Source organism: Medicago truncatula, chromosome 2 (genome assembly GCF_003473485.1).
Source record: "Medicago truncatula cultivar Jemalong A17 chromosome 2, MtrunA17r5.0-ANR, whole genome shotgun sequence".
In the NCBI taxonomy this organism is placed as follows: domain Eukaryota; kingdom Viridiplantae; phylum Streptophyta; class Magnoliopsida; order Fabales; family Fabaceae; genus Medicago; species Medicago truncatula.
The window spans coordinates 7,400,558-7,426,224 of NC_053043.1; the positions used below are offsets into that span (position 1 = coordinate 7,400,558).

Here is a 25,667-nt window from a genome sequence, read left to right on the forward strand (position 1 = left end):
GTGGAAAATCTGTGAAAGTGCTTCTTCATCATTTTAGGATCAACGACCAGAGATTTCCGCAGCTTGCAAACGCACCTCATTTGCAGAGGATTGCTCGATTCAACCATACAAAGGATTTCGATCATCAGTTCATTCGGGATCATAGTGATCGGTGACTCCGCCATCATCGCCGTCGTTAAGGTTTCGATGTTTTTCCATTTTGGGGTTTTAGTATTTGAAGTTCGAAACAGATTCAGATTTTGTTAGTGTTTGGGTCAGATTCAAAAAGTTGTGATTTTGGCCACCTAACTAATTAAAATACAAAACAGTCTCTATGTATTGAAGCTTTGGTAGTTTTTGCCCCAATGCCAATTTTGACTTGGTCTTCGCTAACGTGGCACCACGTCACTTATTTTTTTAAAAAAAAATTAATTTAAAAAATAAATAAAACTATTTTTTTTATTTTTTTAATAAAGGGTTAATGGTGCTTTACCCCCTGTAATATAGGTCATTTTTTGTTTTCCCCCTGTAAAATATCTTTTTTGATTTATCCCCTGTAAAAAATTTTTTTTGAAATACCCCCCTAATAGGTCATAAAAAAACGACTTTTTTTTTTTGCTGAATTTTTTCGTTTTTTTATGACCTATTAGGGGGATATTCCAAAAAAAAATAAATTTACAGGGGGTAAATCAAAAAAAATATTTTACAGGGGGGAAATAAAAAATGACCTATATTACAGGGGGTAAAGCACCATTAACCCTTTAATAAATAAATATTCAAAATAAATAAATAATCTTTAATTAGTCAAAATTGGGGATCAAAACTACCAAAGATCCAATACATAGGGGGTTGTTTTGAATTTTAATTAGTTAGAGGGTCAAAATCACAACTTTTGGAAAGATAGGGGCCGAAAGTGCAATTAAACCTATTTTAAAATCTAACTAGAATGAAAAAAAAAAATAATGCAATAAATCATTGTTATTAGTTTTTAGGGGAATGCAATAAATCAATTAAAAGCCAAATTTCTCCCTAAAAAAATAGGGTTAAATAAGTAAACGATCCTATAAATATACCATCATTTGATTTCAGTCCCTCCAAAATATTTTTGTAGGTTTTTAGTCCCTCTAAAATTTTTCATTTATGAAATTAGTCCCTGTTCTACATTGAGTATATTTTAGAGGGACCAATAACCTAAAGAATATTTTATGGGACTAAAGTCAAATGTTAGTATATTTAGGGAGACTATTTACTTATTTAACCCAAAAAAATAATAATTAAAAGTCAAATTTCGTCTTTAAGAAATGAGAAGGGAACTTTTGAATATATTACTATAATAAATCTAAAAAATTTCATGTTAAAAATCAAAATTGAGTTTAGTCATTACAATATAAGTATAATAAATCTTTAAAATTTCATGTTAAAAATCATATGATGGGTAATTCAAAAATTACTTACTTTTTTTAGGTAAAATTTCCTCTTGTTATTCCTTAACTTAATTTCAAGCAAAGATTTTGTCTTTTATCTTTTTTTCTCTCAGCTTATTTTCGTCCTTTTGATCGATTTGTGTATGAATTTTCAATATTCAAATCCATGACTTTAGTTTTGTTAAACTCTTAATGTTCAAATCTATGTTCGTTCATTCATGTTTTCATATGAGTTTTTGATTTGATGCTTGATAATCCATATGCAAACGGGCCAAAATGACAAAAATGACGTGAAAAACAGATAAAGAACGAAATCGTTATCTGAAATTAAATTAAGGGATGATAGATGTAATTTTGCCTTTTTTACCACTTTTAGAAAAATAAATAAAATCAACTTCTTTTTAATGTGTAAAAACAATTATTGTTTCTAACCGAACATGAGTGTAAAATCATTTTAATGAGTCTAACTTTTATTTTACTACTTTCAAACACCTTAACCATAAGCCTTTATTAAGGACCATAGTAGATTTATAGAAAATGTGGATTGAGAGTTGCTACTCAATCAAAGTTTACACACAAAAACAAAATTACAACTCCATCGGTTGAGCAATTTGGGAGGTCTATTAAACAACCATCAAAATACATCTCGTTGTCACATTAGTCTCTAATTAAGATAAAACACAGTTAAAGTCCTCACTCTTCACTCGCTTAGTTATTTTAATTCGTGACGTTGAACATGGACATTAACTGAGTCAAAATGACGTAGCTACTAAGAAGTCAAATTGTATGATGATGTGCATAGAAGGGAAGGAAATGAAAGGAAACTGAACATTCTTCTTCATCATTTCACAAGTTTTTTTTTTCCTCTACTCTCATCTTCCTCTCTTCATTAACATATTAATTTTTCATATAACGGAAAATATTATTGAAGGATCTAAGAACGAGTACCCGGCAAGATACAAGATTTTACTATAGACACTGCATCTAGTAGGAAAAGAAAAGCTAAAAACACCACAGGACCTCAAAGAACCAAAACACAACCTTTAAGGCCAACCTAGAAACAATATGTAGCTAACACCAGTGCTTTTACAAAAGTCGATTTTGACCAACCAACAACTCTAACTAAAAGCAAATAGAAACACTTGACACAAACGAATCTTACAATGAACCATAACAGTAGCAAAAACTATAAATGCAGCACTTTAATCTACATAGAAAAGCCTCAAACGACAATCCCTACAGTAGAAAAACCGCGCCTTCACCTGAGAATTCCAGCAGAAAAAGACAGTCCAGGTCTGGTTCTCTCCCCTGAACACAGCAGAACACAACAACTATAACTCACTACCTCCCAAACCTAAAAACAGTGAACACAGCAAGCATATACACAGGGAGAAAGTCCCTAAGATTCAGCTACAACACAACCAGGCCTGCAACTCAAACAACCAGAACCGCAACAGCAGAGAACAGAAAGGGGCCAACACAAATTCTGTTATCTTCACAACCACATCATAGGGAGAAAACCTATGCCCCAAGTCCCCAACAAAAGCTAAAAAGCATGGCACTACATAAACAAGCAATCTCTCGGTCCCAAGACCATTCATAAAACAGACACGGGGACACCTTCAGTCTACTCAAACTCCACCTCCACGATACCACCTTTATCTCATCCAACAAAACCTTGGCATTATTATTTATAGCCTCATTTGCAAAAATTATCACATTTCTAGCTTTTCAAATAATCCATAATATTGCATGCCAAGTCAACCCATACCCTTCCAGATTTTCTTACTTTTAGCTTCCCTACTCAAACACTAGAACAGGACAAACAAATGTGGTCCACATTTAAAGGCAAAATCACAATGCAAAAAAAGGTGAAGAGACGTTTCCTCATTACCAACACTCCAAACACACTCGTGAATCTTCAATTGTAATAACTTGTCGATGCACCAAATTGCTTTCTGTTGGGATTTAATCATGAAGAAGTTGCCAAGAAAAAACCCACCCGGCATTACCTTCCCTCACCTTCTAATCTTGCACCATAGGATCTCTTTGATGAGAGATAGAAAGCAAACGTGGAAATAATTCACAAAAAGAGGCACCATCCGTCTATCTCTCCATAAACTAGTCGAGGCACCATTTATCACCATTCTAAAAACTGCCCCCGCAAACCAATTGTTATATACCGTTTCCTCTAAAGCACAAATGTCTTTCCACCACCTAGAAAAATTGCAAGGAAAAGACTCTGTTCACCACTCCGCCCTATGCAAGATATACTCTACATATTTCCTCACAAGAACTTCCTTCAATAATGACTAATCATTTTGAAACAACCTCCATCTCCACTTAGCCGAAATCCTCTAAAGCACAAATGTCTTTCCACCGCCTAGAAGAATAGTAAAGACAAGACTCTGTTCCCCACTCATCCCCATACAAGATATACTCTACATATTTCCTCACAAGAACTTCCTTCAATAATGACTAATCATTCTGAAGCAACCTCCATCTCCACTTAGCCAAAAGACTGAGTTAACGTCCCTATCAACGTCAAGGACTAAAACGACTAACATAGTGAATGGTGGAGGATTTAATTGGTTCTTTCTCTGTTAGGGACCAATGTGACAAGGAATAATACTTTCAGGGACCGAAATGGTGCCCATTTTCTCTTTAAAAGAATAGAAGGCCTTCAATGGTATTAAAAGCTAGGCTTAATCCCACTTTCCCACCCCATTCCCTCGTTGTGCAATATACCCTCATTTTCTTCCAACTTTTCCCAACTCTTAGTCTTTCAAATATGTTGATTATGCGATTTCTTCCTGCATCTTTCAATTGTACACATTTACCCCTTACTTACTATGATTGGGAGACTCAAATCTACAAAAAAAAAAAAAAAAAAAATGACACCCACTACTTAGGAGGGACTAAAAATGTAGGTAGTTTAAGGAAAAGAAAGTGAGATATATTGTACAAGGAAAAACATTATGAATCAAAATAAAAAGTGAGATTATACATTTATACCAAAAAATTACTAGGTAGAAGATGAAGAAGTAAACGAATAAGAAATAAGTACAAGTAATTATCTGAAAAACCTTGCATCAAAGCAAAATGACATAACATGGTCGAAGATTGAAATTCCACCACAACTCAACTCCACATGATTTACCAAACTATTCTTTAAACATTCGACATGTTTCTAATAATGTTTTCAAATATAAATGTTTATATATACTCCACTGTCTTCGGAATGAAGCGAAACATAACAATTTCACAATTCACATTGCAATATATAGAAAACATAGGTTCTATTGTTACTCCAACATCAAGAAGAGAAAGTTATTTGGTTAAAGAAGTATACATGTTCAGTAGTTCACATTCAATTAACCAATCCATATTCCATTCATTTACAACCATTTGAGTAAGAAACTCTCTCTAAAACACAAGCAATAACATCAAAATCACTTTTACTTTTCATTGTGGATTCAGATTAAATTGAAAAAGAAGCATCCATGTTAGTTAATAATCAAATAAATCAGAACTAAGAGGATGAAGATGTTGTTGACTTGAGATAAACCTTCAGAAAGCTTTTGAGACACTTCGTTTTATCCTCCAGAATTTGCATTTGAGATAAATTATTAATAGTTTCCAATTTCCCTTTCAGAAACTGAACATCCACCAAAATTTGATCCGCCTTAGCAACCGTCATCATCATCAATTGTTTCTCTTTTTCTTCTTCATCAAGATTATCAAGCTGAGTCAACTCGTTCATCGGCAATTGTTTCTCCTTCTTCTCCTCCTCCTCCTCTTCTTCCTCTTCTTCATCATCATCTTCTTCTTCTTCACCATCTTCATCATCATCGTCATCTTCTTCTTCATCTGCTACTTCTGCTTCATCATCATCATCATCATCTCCTCCTCCTCCTCCTCCTCCTCCTCCTTCTTCATCTTCTTCTTCTTCTTGAGGCATAATATTCTGCAATTTGAAAGCATTGTACTGTTCCCAGACCACCTTTGCATATAGAAAGGGAATATCCGTGAATCTCTAAAAGCTTCCCAGCGAATTCATGATCAACAACGAGTGATTTCCACAACTTGCAAACGCACCTCAATTGCAGAGTATTATCAATTCTATAAAAGATTTCAATCAACAATTCCTCTGGGACTACTGAGATCGGTGACTCCGCCGTCTCTTCCGCCGTCATCGCCGTAGTTAGGGTCGGTATGTGTCTCCCAATGATTCTTATCGTGTACAAAATACAAGTAACTTTTTATATACAGTAAAAAAATATGATAAATTCACTTAACTTAAGAATGTAAATAATATTTGTATTTTTTTTTTGTCTATATTATTTGTATTTATTTTCTAAATAATATTTGTTTTCCATCAAAAAAAGAAAAAAATGATTTATTAGTCTTAGTGGTAAAAAAAAGTAGATTTTAAATCCAAAAGTTGCAATTTGAACCCCGATAATAATACCTTATGAAGGATTTAAGTTCTTATTATTAAAAAAAAAAACACTTAATTCAAGAAAAGAAAAAACAATAAACACTTTTCTTAAATTAAAAAACTATAATAATACTAAGAGAGAAATTTTAGAGAGACCAAAAGTGAATATAGAAAATTTTAGGGACTAAAAGTTGAAGGAAAAATTTAAAGGGACTAAAACAAAAAATTTGTATATTTATAGGAACTAAAAACATATTTAACCCTAAATGAAAACACTTAATTCAAAAAAAAACACAATAAACACTCTTTTCCTAAAACAAAAAAACTATAATAATAAGAGAAAGAAGCAAAAATAAATAAATACTTGGGGACAAAAACCAAAATTTACATGTCATGAATAACAAAAAACCCTCTTGAACTAAAGCTTGTTTGACGTTATCACCTAAAGTAAGTTAATCTGCTACTACTTTCTCGTACAACTTTTCGCAAAAGAAAATGTCAACTGAGTTTTTATCGGATGCTTCCTTGCGACTCTTAACAATTTTTTCTTAGTCTAATGGAGTTTCTTTTGTACCTGTTATTTCTGCGTCTGACATCGATGAAGGCAGTGCGGGAAACAATGTTTTTAGGGGATTTTTCATTCTCATTTGAACCTTTGACATGACTAGAAACTATTTCAGTTTGTTTGTCTTGCTTTCTCTTCAACAAAAAAAATGTTGCCAGTGTCTCTTGAGCTTTATGTTAATCCAGCTTATTGTGTGCAACACTTTTTTTTTCATGATCCAACTTGTTACAATGAGATATATTATGCCCACAGTCCTGTATTCATGTGAAAAATAAAAAATTAGTGAGTTAATCTTGATATATCCCTTTGATGCTACATTGTACATCTCTTAATACAAAACCAGCAAAACATCATATATAGGTCCTTGTATCATCTGATTAAATCCTTTTTGCAGCATGTAAACTACCAGTATTAAGAATTAGACATACACCTCTCCCAAAAAAAAATTAAGTATTTGCACAAGTTATGAGAACATGTTGCCTTCTCTCCTCTTCTTCACTTCTAGATAGTAATTACAATCAAATTTTCTATCAAGCTAAATGCCCAATCAATTTTTGCACAAATCAATTGTATCTAAATAGAAAAAGTGAGCAACATTCCCAAAATAACGAAGACCAAAATACAATCAAATTGTATCAATCTTCACCGCCTCGTCCTCCAGCTGAAGTCATAAAATATACAAATTTTCCTAATCACCAGCGCCCTCATCAACTAGATTTTCATAATTACCGGCCATCGCCAGCGGCAGGTTGGATTGAACTGAGCAGCAGAGAAGTGGTGGTGATGTTGTGTAAAGGTTTAGTGAAGATGGTGAGAGCGGTGATATTGCAAACCGAGGATTGTGAAAGGGAATCGGGTTGTCGTTGCAGGAGGCATCAAAAATAGATCTGCATTTTTGTCACTTTTTTTCTCTCAGCCGTTGGATTCAAATGACTCACATTTTACTATTTTCTCTCCGACTTTTAGCCTTTCAATTTTTTGAAAAACAATCACAAGATGTCTGCATACGTTTACAGCTTATCCAAATGATCAAGACTCAACTATTGAATAGTGAATGAGTGTATCATTGTAAGTTTGCCAATCCGCAGACCATTTAAGAAAGACTTACAACATGTTACTCCCTAAACTAACAATTTATTCTGCAAAACAAATTTCTAATTTGGAAACAGATGCATTAAAAAATGAGACCCTGCAAACCAGCTCCTCCACAATTCACCTACTGCACGAAGTATTCCAGAATACTTTCTTTATCTTTTTTAATGGCAAACTTTATTAATATGCAGAATTTTGCACAAGACGAAAAAATACCGACAAGACAGAAACAACAAAACAAAGGGCGCTCGTATATTGGCGGAACACCAAAAGAAAAAGAAAACCCATATATCCATACACCTCGTATATCAAAAACACCAATAAAGACACCACCCAACCAACCCAACCGAAGACTACGACCAGAGCCAAGAAAAGCTAACCACCAAAATCAACGGCAAAATCCTCCCCCCCCACACACACACACACAACAGCAGAAACCAATCTTCAACAAAAATGTCAAACTCTATTGCAAATGACCACATAACCAAATTCCAAACAGCTATTCATAACCAAATTTCACTACTTAGAGGGAAATTAAGGGAAAATAAAGGGAGTTTATTACATAAGGAATAATCATTATGAATAAAAAATGTGAAATTATAACTAAAAATTAAACAAAAGTTGAACAAGTAAATGAATAAGCCCTCATGAAACCTGACGTTTATACAAAAAGTGATAAAAATGGCATAACAAGGAAGATTGAAATTCTACCTCAACTACAAATGATTTACCAAACTATTTTTATTTTTAAAAAACATTGTATAATATTTTCAAATGAGTAAACCCCAAAAATAGTCTCTGATTGACACTCTTGAATAGGTCTTTGAGGTTATAAATATTTTAAAAATGTCTCAAACTTTAATAAACCCTTAAATTGGTCCCTATATTGAATCGCTTACCATCAATTAAATCCTTATATTTTAACAACCTATTATCAATTTGGTTCTTATATTTAACAACTTGCTAACAATTTAGTTCATAACATGTTGTCAGAAAGACTAATAGGATTAAATTTAACAAAGTCAAAGACCTTTATAAAATATCCAAAATGTCATGAATCTATTTGAGAACACCCTACAAAGTCGGAGACTAATTATAGGTTTAGTCATTTTCAAATATAAAAAACAATACTATAAAATATTCCCCTGTTCAGCATTGGGACAGAAACATAATACTAACTTAACAATTCAAATTATCAAAAAATACAAAATCTAACAATTCACATTAAAATATAACAAGAAAAGATTCTGCAGTTGTAATAGAAAGAAGACAATGTATCAAGAAGTATTCTTTGTTCAGTTGTTCGCATTCGATTCAGCTAACTAATCCATTCTTTTACAACCATTTTAAGAAGATCAATCTCAGCATCAAAATCACCAATTAACTTTTACTCTTCATTTATTTTAAATTGAAGCAAAAAAGAAGCAACCGTATAAATAAACTAATCTAAAAATCAGTTGCAACATTTCAAAAGAGAGTAAACACAAACCAAAACAATTGATGATCATAATTGAGAGGATGAAAATGAAGATGTTGGTGACTCAAGATAAACCTCCAAAAAGCTTTTGAGACACTTCACTCTATCCAACTGAGCTAACAAATTAGCTCTAATAGTTTTCACCAACATATCATCCAACTGAGAAACTTTGATAGTGTCCAGGATATTCAACTGACCAACTACATTCCCCAAGACAACATCCAACTGAGCAACTATATTCATCAACAATTTTTTCTCTTTGTCTTCTTCTTCAGCATCTTCTTCTTTTCCTTCTTCATTATCATTTCCTTTTTCTGCTTCATCTACTTCTTCTTCTGCTGCTTCTTCATCTTCATCTTCATCTTTATCATAATCATCTTCATCTTCATGATCATCGCCATCAACTTGTTCATTTCCTTCTTCTCCTTCATCGCCTTCTTCTTCTGCTGCTTCTTCATCTTCATCTTTATCATAATCATCTTCATCTTCATGATCATCGCCATCAACTTGTTCATTTCCTTCTTCTCCTTCATCGCCTTCTTCTTCTGCTGCTGCTTCTTCATCTTCATCTTCATGATCATCGCCATCAACTTGTTCTTGAGGCATGATGGGGTTATTTCCAACAATCTGCGATTGGAAAGCAATGTAATGTTCCTTGGCCTTATTATGTAGATCTTTGATTTCAGTTAACGATCTGCCTACGTGCTTCTTCATGAATTGCGGATCAAGAATTAACGAATTCCACAACTTGCAAACACACATCAATTGAAAAGGATTGCTTGATTCAACCCTAAAAAGGATTTCGATAATCAGTTCATCCGGTAGTATGGTGCTTGGTGACTCCATCGTGGCTTCTACCATCAGCGCCGCCGTTGAGGTTTCAATTTATTGGGGAGTTTAGGGTTTCATGGGTTTATCAATACAGTTTTACAAACGTGTTTATCAGTTTTACAAACTTAAAAATGAATTATTAAAGAAGGAAATGCTAACGAGTGTTGGAAGAGCACGACACTCGTCAGCAAGATCCTTAAAAATAATTTCTTTTAACAAAAAAAACTAACTTAAAAATTGAAATATTGTAAAAAAAAATTATAATGTAAATAATAATGTATTGAAAATTTTGTACTACAAACTTATGTAGGGAGCCAATACATACTAACTTTTTAAGAATTGATTTTCTTTTATCAAATAGCAATTAAAATTCATATTTTTAATGTGAATAAGTAGGGTTTTGAGATTCGAACCCGACTCCTACATATATTATGCAATGTATCTACAAACTAAGTTAAACTCACGAGAACACTTTAAGAGTTTGATTTAATGATAAAAAGACAGACATTTTGATGTTCTTGAACTTTGTAAGCACCTTAAGAGGAATTGTAAGCACCTTAAGAGGAATTAAAAAAAAAAAAAGAATGGTTTAACGCAAGAAAAAACCAATAAACATCATTTGTTTATTAACAAATAATATAATTAAAAAAATGAGTAAATAGGCAAGTATGGTCCAAAATTGTAAGTTTCGTCAGTTATCACTCTGACATTAACAAAACTTCAATTACCCCCTGAAATTGCACAACGTTAATCAATTTACTCCCTCCGTCAAATTCTTCTGTTAGTCAATATGACGTTTTGCAAATATTTTCCTGAAGTTTTGCACTTAAGTGCAAAATGACCCTTGAACTTGAAAATTTATATATTTTTTTCTTATACTTGGCTATTCATTTATAACTTGATGCGGTTTAAATTTAAATTTTTTTCATGTGATCCTTCATCAACAATCAACATGTCATTTTAATTTTACAAAATTCAAGTATTTGGTCCCAAAGTCAAGTTTAAAGAGTTCCTACATTAAGCAGCACACTATAAAGCATAAAGCTTCCTACACTTATCAGCAAGAAACCTTGGGATGGATCTATATATACAAAATCCTTCGATTGAAAGTTATGGAAGTGAATGAAACCTCCATATGTTTGAAAACAGAGCCAAATATTATTAGGGAAAAAGCACTTCCAATAATTTTCTTCACTCAATTGCTTGAAAACAGAGCTAAACATAATGGTGAATGTTCTCATCCATATGCAAATTATCTCTCATCATGTATAATTGAAAGAATTCATATGCATTGAAAAGAGAATCACATATAATATCAAACTAAACATTACAAGTGTCCAAAGTTTGACGTGATAGTATTGAGAATTCATATGACATAGATGCTGACATTAACAAAATTACAAAGTATCAAAATAACATAGCACAACTAAACATAACATTCAAAAAGCTCATGAGTTCTTTCTTTTAATGATACTTTAGAAACAATTTTTTTTTCTCATCAATCAACTCAAAGTAATAAGTGTCTCCAATCTCCAATTTGCAATCTTTCTTAAAGCTAATGGTTAATTGTTTGCCTTTAATATCTTTTGAGTCAAGTATAAGAAAAAAATATATAAATTTTCAAGTTTGGAGGGCATTTTGCACATAAGTGCAAAACTTCGGGGGGGTATTTGCAAAAAGTTATGTTGACTAACAGAAGAATTTGACGGAGGGGGTAAATTGATTAACGTTGCGCAATTTCATGGGGGGTAATTGAAGTTTTGTTAATTTCAGGGGGGTAATTGACGAAACTTACAATTTCGGGAGGTAATTGTCTATTTACTCTTAAAAAAACCAATGAAAATTGGTTGGTGAGAAGTTGGCTCATTCGTAAGGTCGTGAGTTGAATTTATCTTGTCGATATAAGAATCTCTTTAATGGATGATTTATAAATATTTTTATAAGTACTCTTTGCTCTGATTTTGATAAGCTCCGAAGCCAACTTACCTAAACTTTTTTTTTACCTAATTATGATAAATAAAAATAGAATTATAATTTTATTACTTGGAAGTTGGTACAATACAACCAATTAACTGATTTTATAACTAGCAAGTCTAAAATCTCAACCATTCAATTATAACACTAGACACAGATATATTCTAAAATTTTGATTTGTGGGGGCAAAATTATATACTCAAAATTTATATAAAAATAAATCAATGCAAGAGTGATAAAATAAAGACATAATTATCACCCAAAAAAAATTAGAGAATAGAAAAATTATATCATTTTATACTCAAAAAATTGAAGACACACCAATATCTACTAATTAAGGGCAACCAAACTTAATTTATTCTTTCACAAAAGAAGGGAATAATTAAAAAATTTAATGACAATAATCAACACTGATCATTTGCAGCCTCACCAAAATTGGACAATGTCTATCTTTTATCCTATATCAACAAGAGTTGCCTCTGAATATGACGGGTCTTTGGTATATGTTCATCAGAAAAATATCAAATTCTAGAACAACTTTAACCAAGCCAACATTAGCAAGTGAATACTCATATAAATCATAATCAAAGCAAGTGAATATTTTCGATCGTGACTGTAATTTCTCGTTGGACTATAGGGGTAACACACTACAATAAAGATTGTGGTGGACCAAAAAGCTCAATAGGTTTTAATAACACAAAAGCACCACATGACATAAGAAAAATCAACAAGCAAGTCCAAGAAAGCTACTAACATTTTTGAAGATAATGACATTAATCAAACAATTTAGAACTCTAAAAGCAAGAGTTCTCAATGTCTTGCACAAGACCTCTATCTTTGGCTGCCCCAAAATATATGAGTTCCACATCACTTTCTATAATGGCAATAAGTTGTGAACCACCCTCATCTATAACCAGAGCATGCACTGCAGAAGGATTTAATAGTTGGTGAGCACAGAAGTCATCTCTTTAAACTCCAAATACTTTCTAAGATTCTCAAGTGTTTCTTCCATTCTCTTCGCGATGGTTTTAAAATTGGATGTATGATGTATCTTAATTCACGGTGTATCTTAACCAGCATAAACAGAATTTTCACCAAATTTCAGCAAATAATGCCTGTATTTTAATACCAGTGCAATCTCAAGAGGTGTGATTACTACTCCCATTAGTAAATATATTTTCCACAACTTATATATGGACATACAGACTTCACGATCTCCTATCCATACTATTTCCAGCAAAGACACTGTAATTACCAAGTTTCTAAGATTCCTTTGTGAAAATTCAATTTTTTTTTCTCCTTGTCACCCCTTTAGTTTTAAAAATGAAAATCTGTTTGTAATTGTGAACCTGTTGTAGTCTCAGTCTTCAATTCACTTCATATCACTATTATGAATTATGATGCTGATATCTGATGAATATTTTGTTAATTATCATAAAGTTATCTAATCTTAGGACATTGGCCTATGAGTTACAAGAGTTGACATCTATGACCAACAAGTAAGATTAATAGTTTGATGCACAAATCCATTACATTGCAGTTAAAACCAAAAGGAAATGCAGATCAGCCATTGAAAGCAAGGAGAAAAGGCCATCACAATTCACAAAAGTCCTGCATTTTGACAACTCGTATAGTCGCAGCGCAGCTCAGTCGGAATAATATGCAATTCGGATTTTAATTTGATGGAAGAAGGAATTGAAATTTGACTATTTCAGAATGAGTTTACTACATTTCCTTCGCAATGATAATTTGATCCCTAAACCCTTCCAATCAACAATACATAGCCTGTGATGCTGCTACAAAAATTCTGATTATTGTACAAAATCTAAAGTATGAAACAAAGTCATAGTGAAAATATGTCTATAGTAAACTAAAATCTATATTACTCTCAATGCGAAGGATCTCCATATTACTCTCATTTCATAAATAGAGAAAACCATAAATCTCTATTACAAGAGAATAGAAGAAGTACATGAGAAAGGAAGAGAAGGTTTATGAAAGGGAGAAGGTCGATGAGTTGACAAATATTCCACACCTCTTTCTCTTCTCAAACTTCCCTTATATATTCCAATCATTGGAAATTTTTTTTTGTTATCAATTTTCTCCAATTATTGGATCAACTAACATGTCTTTTTCTCTAACCATTTTATTGGCCTCACCTTGATGACATGGTTTTTCTTCATTTGGTACCATAACAGGAACACTTTCATCCAAGTTTGAAGCCGATATCTTACGATTGTGAGTTTTACGCGACACTTGCCACTTTGTTTCCAGACCCAAAAAAATAAAAAAAAAAATACTAGCTAACAAATTACAAATTAGTTTATCTTGCACGACAAAATAATGACCATACATTTGAGGACTTTCTCCCTACACAGTTTATATGATTATCTAGGTAGTGCTTTATATGTGATCAAATTAATTTACTTTTAATCAAGTGCAATTTGTAACTTTTAAAATGAATTTCGCCATAACCAATAGGGTTGGGTTTAGCGGAAGGAACTAAACTCCCACACAACATGACACAATAAGGTTCAAATTCGGACGGAAAGAGATATCAATATTTTAACCAAACAAAAAAAAAAAAGATAATGCTACATGACGTCAATTCATCCAATTACAACCATTTGAGGAAGAACCATGAAAATCACTAATTAATTTCTACTCCAACATTCCTTCATTGTAGGTTCAGATTAAATTGAAGCAAAAACAGGCTACCATATAAGATAATCTAATAATTAGTTGCAACATTTCAGAAGAGAGTAACACAAAATCAGAACTAAGAGGATGAAGATTTTGCTGAGTTGATATAAATCCGCATATAGCTTTGGAGATACTTCACTCTGTCTTCCACAGTTTCTACATCAGCTCTCATAGTTTCATCACAGTTTTCTATGATACAGATAGCCAACAACAAAAAATTATCCAATTGAAACAACGCGTTCTCCAACCATTTTACTTTTTTTCTTCTTCATCAAGTTTATCAAAGTTTGCATTTGCATTCATCAATTATTGTTTCGCTTCTTCTTCTTCTTTTTTGAGGGCCTTAACAAATAGAAGGATGATATCCGTGAATGATTTGAGAATGTGCTTCTTCAAGAATTGAGGATTAAGAATTAGCGATTTCCACAACTTGGAAACGCACCTCAGTTGCAGAGTAACGCTTGACTCAACCCTAGAAAGGATTTCAATCATCAATTCCTCTGGGAGAATCGTGCCAGTGACTTCGCTGTCGATTCCGCCATCAGCGCCGCCGTTGATAAGATTTCGACTTTTTATTTTAGGGTTTTAGGGATTTATTTATCATAGATTGTGTTTCCATTGGAGTGGGTATGTGTCGTATATTTAGCACGGATATCCTTTAAAGAAAAATTATTTATCAGAGATTTATTTATTATTTGGTAGATTTATCAGGATTTATTAATCACATTAGAGTGTTTTTTTTTTAATTAAAATAAATCAAAAGAAAATGAACAGAAAAGACACACTATATGTCGAGGACATCCCTAAACAGCTGATCTAAAAGCTCAAAAGGCGGAGAGGACCATGTAGACATGGCAACAAAACCCGACCCTGTCACACTTGGCCGCCCCTGCCCCAAATTTAATGAGGAAAAGCCGATTTAACCGGGTGCGGGTGCAGGTGTGGGGGAAATCTTGATTTTTAGTACGGGGGCGGGGGATGCTTACACCCACCCCACACCCGCTTTTTGAAATTTACTTTATTAAATTTTATAACCTTATTTCTATATACACCATCCTATTTTAATATATTATTACTCTTTTGAAACATATTTATTATAATTATTTTGCTCTTTTGAAAAAAGTTTATTAGATCTTTAATTATTAATATAATTTTTGTTTTTTGTTGCTATGAAAAAAAAAATGAAAAAAAATGCATTTTTTAAATATTTTATAAAAAATAGAGTTTTCGCGGGTGGGGATGAGGCGGGGCCGGGGAGACCCGTCTCGATTGGGGACGGGTTGGGTGTTCAATTTTTACCCCTAATATGGTTTGGGGACGGGTGGAGGGGCGGGTGCATGGAAGCAGGGGTGGTGACGGGGATGCTTAAACCCACCCCCAATCCGCCACGTTGCCATGTCTAGGACCATGCAGTGACATCCATAGCGTAAAAATAATATTTATATTATTTATTCTAACAAAAAAGTTTTTATGGTTGTTTTAGTAAAAAATGAAATAATACTATCAATGGTATTAAATTATTAGTATTTATTTTTTCTTTGAAAAATAGTTATATTTATTTAGTAAAAAAGAAAGATAATACTAATAGCTAATTTACTTCAAAAAAAAAATTCTATCAATTAATTGATTTAAGTGGTAAATATTTTTTACGTTTTAAACATGTGATCAGTGTTTCGATCTCTTTCATACCAAGCAAACTATTTTTCAATAATCCTCTAAAAAAACTGTGTTTAGTTTACTATAGACCTATTTTCACTATGAAAGCCAAATCTTTAATTATATATATAGGTACGACATGCCCCCAAATCTTTGTAACACTTTATTTTTATTTAATCTATTTCCTTTCGTCAAAAGAAAACTGGTCATGAAAAATCTGTGCAAAAAAAAATGCATTTTTAAACTTATAGTGGTTTTCAATCGACAAGATAATTAAGATAAACATTTAAAACATAATATAGAAATATATTTCATTACAGGTAAAAGACATGAATGCATAACAGAAAAAATAAAAAGAGACATGAATACACATTTTTTTAAGGTTAAACCAAAATCATTCAAGTTATTTGATGATTTGATACTTTATTCTTATTAATAAAATTATAATTTTTTCTATGGGAAGTATCATCAGCATCCTCTTTTGGACAATGAAATTATCTTTTGCAGACAACTCCTTCTCCATCAATTCCACTTGTGCATTTCAAGCTAGGGAGGGCCAAATTCTCCATAGTTCCAATATCTTTGTTTAATCCAGTGTTTCCAATGAAACGTGCTACAGAACAATCTGGAGAGAACAAGCTTGACGTTTCATACTCTTTTGCACCGCCCATTATTGGCATTCTTGCTCCAATGTTCACACGACTCACATAGTTAGGTTTATATGTTTGGCCCAACACGCCACTCACTTCATTGCTCAAAGACAAGAATTTGAAGCCTAAATCAAGGTGAGCAAAACAATCATCTTTGGTGATACCATAATTGTGAATCCTCGAGTCTTCTTCGGTTATAGGAACAACCTTGGCAGTTATTCTAAAATTTCCTTCAACTTCAACAATGATGTTGTTTGTAGAAGTTTCCCTAACAATGGACACACTAGACGATTCCCATTTCGTTCCTTCTGATTCGTGGAGGGTGATGGGTTCACCGTCAAAAGAGAGGGCAAGGCGGTCTACAGAATCATCCCATGTTGATGTTTTTTTGGCACCAAGGAAAAGTTGGTGATTGTCAAAGAGAATAACAATGGATTGTACCCATGTGAAGTCTCTTTTCATGTTCTTGTTTCTTCTACCAATGAAGTGAGCGTTTATGTGGAGGTTGTTATCGGAAACAAGGCAGAAGTTGTTGTCTTTCTTGCCATGGAAGTAAAAAGTGATTCCATCACCACCAATGAAACGAGGGTCTTGGCAAACCGCTCCTGGTTTGTCACACGCTGCAATTCATGTGCGTTCATCATATAAACAATTGTATTCTTGCAAAAATTGATGTAATTGATTCCAAGTTTAATGTAAGACTTTAAATGCAAATTTTGAGACGTAACAAAATATATAGACTTACAGCAAATTGGTTTGCAAGAAGCACACTCCACAGTGCAATCATAAGGACAAGACTTAGGACATGCATGAACCATATTATAGCAATGTTTGTACTTCTTTATCTTGCAGCTTGCATAACCATGCTCACGATCTTTAGCAATTCCAGGAGGAGTAGCTGCTTCCACTGCCACTAGCACAAGGAGAATTATTGACACCAAAGTTTGAACCATTAATTTAGCCATTGAAAATATTTTCTAGTTTTTTTTATTCAAACAGATATTGGAAACTGTTGAATGAGTGAGAATAACAATGCAAGAGCATTGCCTTTTATTGGCATAGAAGAGAATCTATTGTGACATGAAGAAGCTATACAGACGGCTAGAATTCCAAAACTTTCGGACTACGTCTTCTATTGTTTCCAAACTCAGCATATTTTCACATGGTTATTCCTTAAGATATAAATTTAGTTGATTTTTCATATAACAAAAAATTAGTTGAGGCACTTTATTTTGGATATACACTACTCATATACATGCATACATGCACGGTATATATCTTTAAAAAAAAAAAAAAACTAGGTAAAGGGATATATGAATTATTGCAGCCAGAATAAAGGGTGAATTATTTTTTAGTTTAAAAATATATTGTAGCTTCAAGTTTGCCGTTTATTTGCTGAGGCTGTGCCACTATTTTATTTTTTGAAAGATAGGCTGTGCCACTATTATTATCCAATAATGTGAATGAATTTCCAAGTAATAAACTACTTTCTTGTAAAAAAAAAGTATTAAACCACTTTTTTATAGCAAAAAAAATGTATTCAACCACTTTTTTTGTTTTGCAATTCTTTAATTTTTAATAAGATTTATGCATAAAAAGGCCAAACAAATTGTAAACAGAAGGAATAAACACTGAAAATGGGGGAAAAGAAATATAGGACAAAGGCCTGGTTAAAATTACATAATACAACAATGGGATTTGATCTAGTTGAATGAGTTAGTGTGCCATAACATGGTAAATCAACGAATCCTGTCAGAAAGAGATATTTACAATTATTAGTATATTTAATTTAATATCATTTTTTTCAATTATATATATGATCTAATTTAATTTCATTTCATTTCAATTATATTTAATTTAATTTCAGAGATAGAGACATAAAATAGACAACATAGAATACAAAACGGGAGAGGGAAACATGTGATCTAAATTCATGTTTATCTATACCTCTCTTGTTGTTTTTTTTTTTATATGTATATATATTTCCTACAACTTAAAAATATTTTAAATGAGCACACAAATATATATTAAAAGACATTATATTCAACCAAAAAAAAATATTCGACTTCCAAATTTTGATGGAAAATATCCTTAAAATAAGTGAGGAGATTCTAGAGGACATTATTTTCTTATTGTAAGGTAATATTTGAGGTGTGTCAGGCACTAAAATATCAGTCGTACTACCTCATCCCGTCAGAAATTGAACTTTGATTTACTCACATTACATGAGTCTAGTTTCATATGATAAAACCATTGCGAAGATCTTTTTAATAGTAACAAATTACATTCGATTAAGAATCAACTAATTTGATCACATGTGAAGTTACTACATAGATAATGAAAAAAGATTCTCTCAATATTTTCTCTCATGTCTATGTGGTATAAATCTTACCGTTGAACCTTTTCACTCAATATTTATATCAAGACTTAAACATCTTTTTGGTCCCTTATCTTTATTTTAGAGTTCATATTGATCCCTTATTAAAAAAAAAAAAAAAAAAGTGTTCAGGCACTAAAATATCAGTCGTACTGCCTCATCCCGTCAGAAATTGAACTTTGATTTACTCACATTACATGAGTCTAGTTTCATATGATAAAACCATTGCGAAGATCTTTTTAATAGTAACAAATTACATTCGATTAAAAATCAACTAGTTTGATCACATGTGAAGTTACTACATAGATAATGAAAAAAGATTCTCTCAATATTTTCACTCATGTCTATGTGGTATAAATCTTACCGTTGAACCTTTTCACTCAATATTTATATCAAGACTTAAACATCTTTTTGGTCCCTTATCTTTATTTTAGAGTTCATATTGGTCCCTTATTAAAAAAAAAAAAAAAAAAGTGTAAATACGTCCTTTTTATTTTTTTAATCGGTACCACATTAGTCCTTCTCATAACGACATTAACTGTGTACGTGGCATATAAGTTAACATCTCATTCTTCCCATTACATTGATTTTCCTATAAATCAAAATTAAGGTTCATCGGAACCCATATATCCCCAAATTCTTCAACCTAAATTAGAGATTTCAACAAATCCTCTTCTCCATCTGAGTGAACATGTCAAATTTAGAGGTTCTTCATCATTTTCCTTTCTAAAATAGTTGAACAATGATATAGAGGGTGGATCCAACACAAATTGGCATGGATCTCGTACTTAAAAGCCATGAATTCGCATGAAAATGACCAATGTGATACCAATGAAACAAATTAAAAGATCTATCTACATCTTTTTTTAATAAAGGACCAATGTGAATTTGTACCAAAAAAAAAAAAAAGACCAATGTGAACCTCAAAATAAATATAAGGAACCAAAAAAGTGTTTAAGTCTTATACTAAAAACTCAAATCTTAAAACCATGATACTAATTTACTCAAGTCATTACTTAGGGACTAAACATGGGGACGAATTAAAAAGAAATATAAAGAGGGGTTTATTATACAAGGAAAAACATTAGTATGAATCAAAATAAAAGTCAGATTAAACCTAGTTTGAAAACCTGAACCCAACTAATACTATGAATATATCAGATGGTTAAACCTCTCATACAATGACAAACTAATATAGATTTTCAGATTAGAATGTAGAGACTAGATGAATTTGAAATAAACAACAATGAAAGAAAGAAAAGGGAACGACAAGGCATGTGAGTGAATGAAAAGGTGAATCTTTGATAGATGATTTAATACAGTATCCACTTTCCAATGTCTATGTGGCTCTGTAAAAATTGTTAGATGTTTAAAGTAATTATTATCTGAAAAAGAAAAACTAATAAAAATGACATTTTGAAATTCTACCTCAACTGCAAATATCGATTCCAACAAGAATAAGCATAGTTGTTCAATTATTCACATTCAACTAAACACAAACAATGGCATCAAAATCACTAATTCATTTTTTACTAATCCATTCATTTTAAACTGAACCAAAAAGAAGCAAAATGATAATCTAATAAACGAGAAGTTGCAACTTTTCAAAAGAGATTAAAAGCAAAATGAAACCATTGATGATCATAATAACTAAGAAGATGAAGATTTTGATGACTTGAGATAAGCCAGCAGAAAATTTTGGAGGCACTTGACTCTATCCTCCACAGCTTGAATGTCATCTCTGATAGTTTCAAATTTCCCTTTCAAATACTTCAAAATCTTCAAAAGATTATCCAACGGAGATACCTCCCTCTCCTGACGTAACTTATCAATTACAATCATCACCGGTTCTTCCTCTTCAACATCTTCTCCTTCTACATCATCATCATCATCATCGTCGTCGTCGTCGTCACCATCATCATCATCATCATCATCATCGTCATCATCATCATCATCATCATCATCATCATCAACATCAACATCAACATCAACATCATCGTCATCGTCATCACCGTCTTCTTCTTCTTCATCACCATTCTCTTCTTCTTCTTCTTCTTCTGCGTCTTCGTCATCTTCTTCTTCATCTACTGCTTCTTCGTCATCTTCTTCTTCTTGAAGCGTCTTGAAAGACTTTAATTTATCAAAGGCCGTAACAAGTAGAACGGTGATTTCAGTGAACGATCTTATAAGGTGATTCTCCAGGAATTGAGTATCAAAAACTAGTGATTTCCACAACTTGCAAACACACCTTAATTCCTGAGGATTGCTTGACTCAACTCTAGAAAGGATTTCGATCATCAACTCCTCCGGGAGAATTGTGTTCGGTGACTCCGCCGTGACTTCCGCCATCAGCGCCAACATTCAATTTTTGAGATTTTAGGGATTCATTTCCGTTCGGGTCGGAATTTGGAGCATTTTCGATTTGGGCTCTGATTTTTTTATACGTCGGATTTTTTTGGTTGACGGAACTTCCGAATTCTAATCGTTTTATTTGAAATGTAAATAACCCTCTCAAAATAACTCTCCTTTTCCCTAAAAAACACATATAAATAATATTTCTTTTCAACAAAAAAAATCTAAATAATATTTGTTTAGTAAAAAAAATATAGTATAGTCTAGAAGTCCAATCTCAACTGGCAAATGCTGATATTGCAAGGCCGGACGTCGTGATCCGAGTTCGAATCCGAGACCTCACAACTATGTGTGAGTTTAATTTTAGTGGATCACCACTTCATCTAAAAATAAAAAAATATATATATATAGTAGAATACAAACATGATTAATCAGAGTGGTAAAGAATTAAAAAAAAACACTACCCAAAAAAAAAAGTGGTAAAGAATTTAGACTTGTCAATATTTGATCACTAAAAAAATTGGTTATAAGTGAAAAATTCATTGTACGTGTCTTATAAATTCTCTCGACAATCGACAACGATTAGTGACTTCTAAATAACAATTATATTTCGTACCTTTTTTAATGGTAAATGTTAAGTTAAAATTTACTCTTTTCTTTGAGTTTGAATATATGACATTCGCCTATTGTTTGAGTTTGAACGTATGACATTCACCTATTTAACACTTATCTATTTCTGAAAAACTATTTAACACTTAGTTTAAACATGTTGAGCTACCAAACGTCGGTATATTTCGTAGATATAACATGGTTAAAAAAAATAGTAAATAATAATATGATTTATGTTTTAAACCAATAAACACTCTTTACTTAAAAAGAACCAATAGACTCTCAAATTTCGTAAATTACATGGCATAAATTGAATGTTACTGCCTCCATTTCAAAATAAAGAATTCCTTGTAGTTTTTATAAAAAGATGCAATTTCGTTATTTTTTTTCTTGGTTACCTGTTGTTAAATGGCACCGTAGTGATTTTTTCTTGGTTACCTTGTTGTTAAAGTGATATTGTAGAGAATTGAATTTGAGACCTTGAGAAGAGTATTATCCAAGATTTCAAGTCAAGATCATCAGTGATCGGACCAACCTAAATGGATTTGTGACTTCATTATTTGATTTCAATATCAAAATATAGAGACGTATATATAATATGATATATATTTATTTCTATCTTTTTTATTTTTTATTTTCTACAACTTACACACATTTTGAAAGAGCACATGAAAATTAAAGGGGCATTATATTTGACATCCAAATTTTGAAGTAGAGCACACAAATTAAAGGGCATCTATTTGACATCCAAATTTTGAAGTAAAAAAAATCCTTAAAATAAGTGAACGAATTCTAAATTTATACCGTCAAACAAATCTAGACCGTTAGAAAATAAATCAAATGGTTGAAAGTTAAAATAAAGATTTGCTTTTTTGAAGGAAAAAGTTGAAATAAAGATGAATGTTCTAGGTTTACTGGTCTTAGGGTCATGTGTATGCAAATACTGAACTATTGAGGTTTTCCCATGTAACAGCCAACAATGAAGTATTATCACCCTCCATTTTCTTTTGTATCCACTCTTTGCAAAATTGTACATAAAACATGTGAGATATTGAACATGAAAACTCCTAAATTCCATTAAACACTTGCCGAATGTACTCGTAAGCTTAGCTCAGTTGGTATGGACAATGCATAATATATGCAAAGTCTAGGGTTCAAATCCTGACCACCACAACAACAACAAAAAACATTTGCCGAATTAACGTTTTTAACAAAATACATATTAATTATTTGGCTTAATTGGTCGTTTGGTGCCTTAATTAATTTATAGTTTTCATTTTGCATCCATGAATGATATTTGTTACGTTTTGGTCACTAAAATATGCATCCGTAATTTTTTTTTACTGTCTAGTTAAACATTTGTTACATTGTTTCAATTATAATATTTTGCTCTTCCATCTGACAGATAGTTACATTGTTTCATTTCTAATGTTATGCTCTCCCATGGTGATTGAGTCAAGATTTCAACAATATTGATAAAATCTTAATATTGAATAAACATTTGCTAGTTGCTACCTTCGCATGACAATTTACCAATGCTACTAATTGCAGTTATTGTCTACAAAGTCTATGAAGGAAGGCAATCAATGATGTGCTACTAATTCGTGATGAGAATAGAGTTTGATTTCTACTGGATCTCACAATCCCACACTTTATATCATAGAAAAGATACAGTGAGTCGGTACCATTAGCAACAATAGTTCATGTCTCGTTTTTTTTTTAAAAAAACTCTCATCTTATTGTTTAATCATTTCCCTATTCTTTGAAGTTTTTAAGTTTGTTTGCACAATCATAATTTAAAGTTTAGTATATCAATATATTACCTTTAGGATTGGCCTAGGTCCTTGCCATGATAATGACTAATGAGTTACTGAAAAGCAAACACATGCTAATTACTACATGGCTTGAATAGCATGTAATTATAAAACTTCTGGAATCAACTTTGACATCAATTATATAATATAAAAAATCAACAATATTGAAATAAATTGGCAACATTTTTAGCCTATTTTCTTTAAGAGGTCAGATCCCGTATAAATATAGTCACAATTTTATTGTTGGATGATGCAGTCTCATCTTATGTCTCAATGCCAAATTCCTTATCTTTCATTTGAATATTATTTTGCAAGCAAGTTGGGCATGTAGATTGTGGAGTGCTTCATTTTAGTTGTTTGTCCTGCAAATTAAAATCCCCAATTGAAATTGAAAAGCTCTCTTTATGGCAATGATTTATAATGCATGAAATGAAATGAAGTTTGGTGGACCGTTCAATTACGAGATCTCCTTTTCTCAACCCTTTCACGGTATTTTTCTTGGAGAGGATTTACGATATGTTATATATGTTGGCTTCACCAAGGAGTACAGAGAATGCAATAATGTAAACAAATGTGAAATGTGGTTGATCCTGATAGCAATGAACATCAATTAAGAAGCATCACTTGGATGGAGAAACTTGGTTATTGAGGTTTGAATATCGGAGAGAGATATTGGGAAGTGATGATGAAGAAGAAGGTTGAATGTTTCCCACCCTTCATTTCGGTCCCTATCCAAGTCACAATTCAATTTGGTCGTCTCATTAGCACCATGTCAGCATTTTTGACTGATTTAATGCTTTTGTTAGCATCAAGGATCAAAATGACTAACAATGAAGAATGAGGGATTTAACTAGGTTTTTGTTTGAGTCAGGAGCCAATACGACAATGTCTTACACTCTCAGTCTCAGGGACCAAAATAATGGTTTGCCCTAATAGTTTTTCCTTAAAAAAAATAATACAAAGAGGCCTTCAATGCCGTAAAAAACTAAGCTTAATTCAACTTCAGATCTCCCAAGTAATACAATTATGCAATTTTAGCTTCTCACTTTTAAATTGGACAATTTTGTTTCCTAATATTTCTCCATTGTCCAATATACCTTGATTCATTAATTTATTTTTGATATTTCTCTAATTTTGGTCATTCAATTTTCTTGAGTATGCAACTTTTACCTTCATCTTTCAATTGTACACATTTACAATGTTTGAGAGACTCAAATCTTAAAACCATGATACTCATTACTTAGGGGACTAAAAATGGGGGAAACTAAAGGAAAGGAAAGGGGTTTTATTGCACAAGGAACTAACATTATGAATCAAAACAAAAGTGAGATTAAGCCTATAAGTTTAAGAAGTGAACACACATAAGGAATAAGTACAAGTTATTATATAAAAAACGCTACATAAATGAAAAACTAATAAAAATGACATAGAAACATGTAAGATTGAAATTTTACCACAACTGCAAATAATTTTACAATTCCCATTAAAATAAAGCAAGAATCGGTTCTGTTGTTCCAACAAGAAGAAGCCAGTGTATTATCAGGTCAAAGAAGCATTCTTTGTTCAGTTGTTCAGATTCAATTCAACTAACTAATCCATTCATTTACAACCATTTGAGTAAGAAACAATCTCTGATTTCTGAACACAAACAATAGCATCAAAATCACATTTCAAAAGAGAAAATCCAAACAAAATCAGCAGCAACCATATAAGATAATCATAG

The 25,667-nt window shown here is 32.1% G+C and overlaps 2 protein-coding genes across 2 annotated transcripts; both read right to left on the reverse strand.

Moving 5' to 3' along the window:
* Positions 1 to 16,468: 16,468 nt before the first annotated feature.
* On the reverse strand, positions 16,469 to 17,798 carry LOC11441883 (uncharacterized). The gene is made up of 2 exons (XM_003594068.4): positions 17,538 to 17,798; positions 16,469 to 17,412 (listed from the first exon to the last, which is right to left on the reverse strand). Exons 1-2 carry the CDS (start codon positions 17,755 to 17,757, stop codon positions 16,637 to 16,639), a joined length of 996 nt encoding a protein of 331 aa, XP_003594116.1. The 5' UTR covers positions 17,758 to 17,798; the 3' UTR covers positions 16,469 to 16,636.
* A 2,793-nt stretch (positions 17,799 to 20,591) lies between these two features.
* LOC11441339 (NAD-dependent protein deacetylase HST1) lies at positions 20,592 to 21,650 on the reverse strand. The gene has a single exon (XM_003594069.4). It carries the CDS (start codon positions 21,528 to 21,530, stop codon positions 20,820 to 20,822), a length of 711 nt encoding a protein of 236 aa, XP_003594117.2. The 5' UTR covers positions 21,531 to 21,650; the 3' UTR covers positions 20,592 to 20,819.
* Positions 21,651 to 25,667: the final 4,017 nt, after the last annotated feature.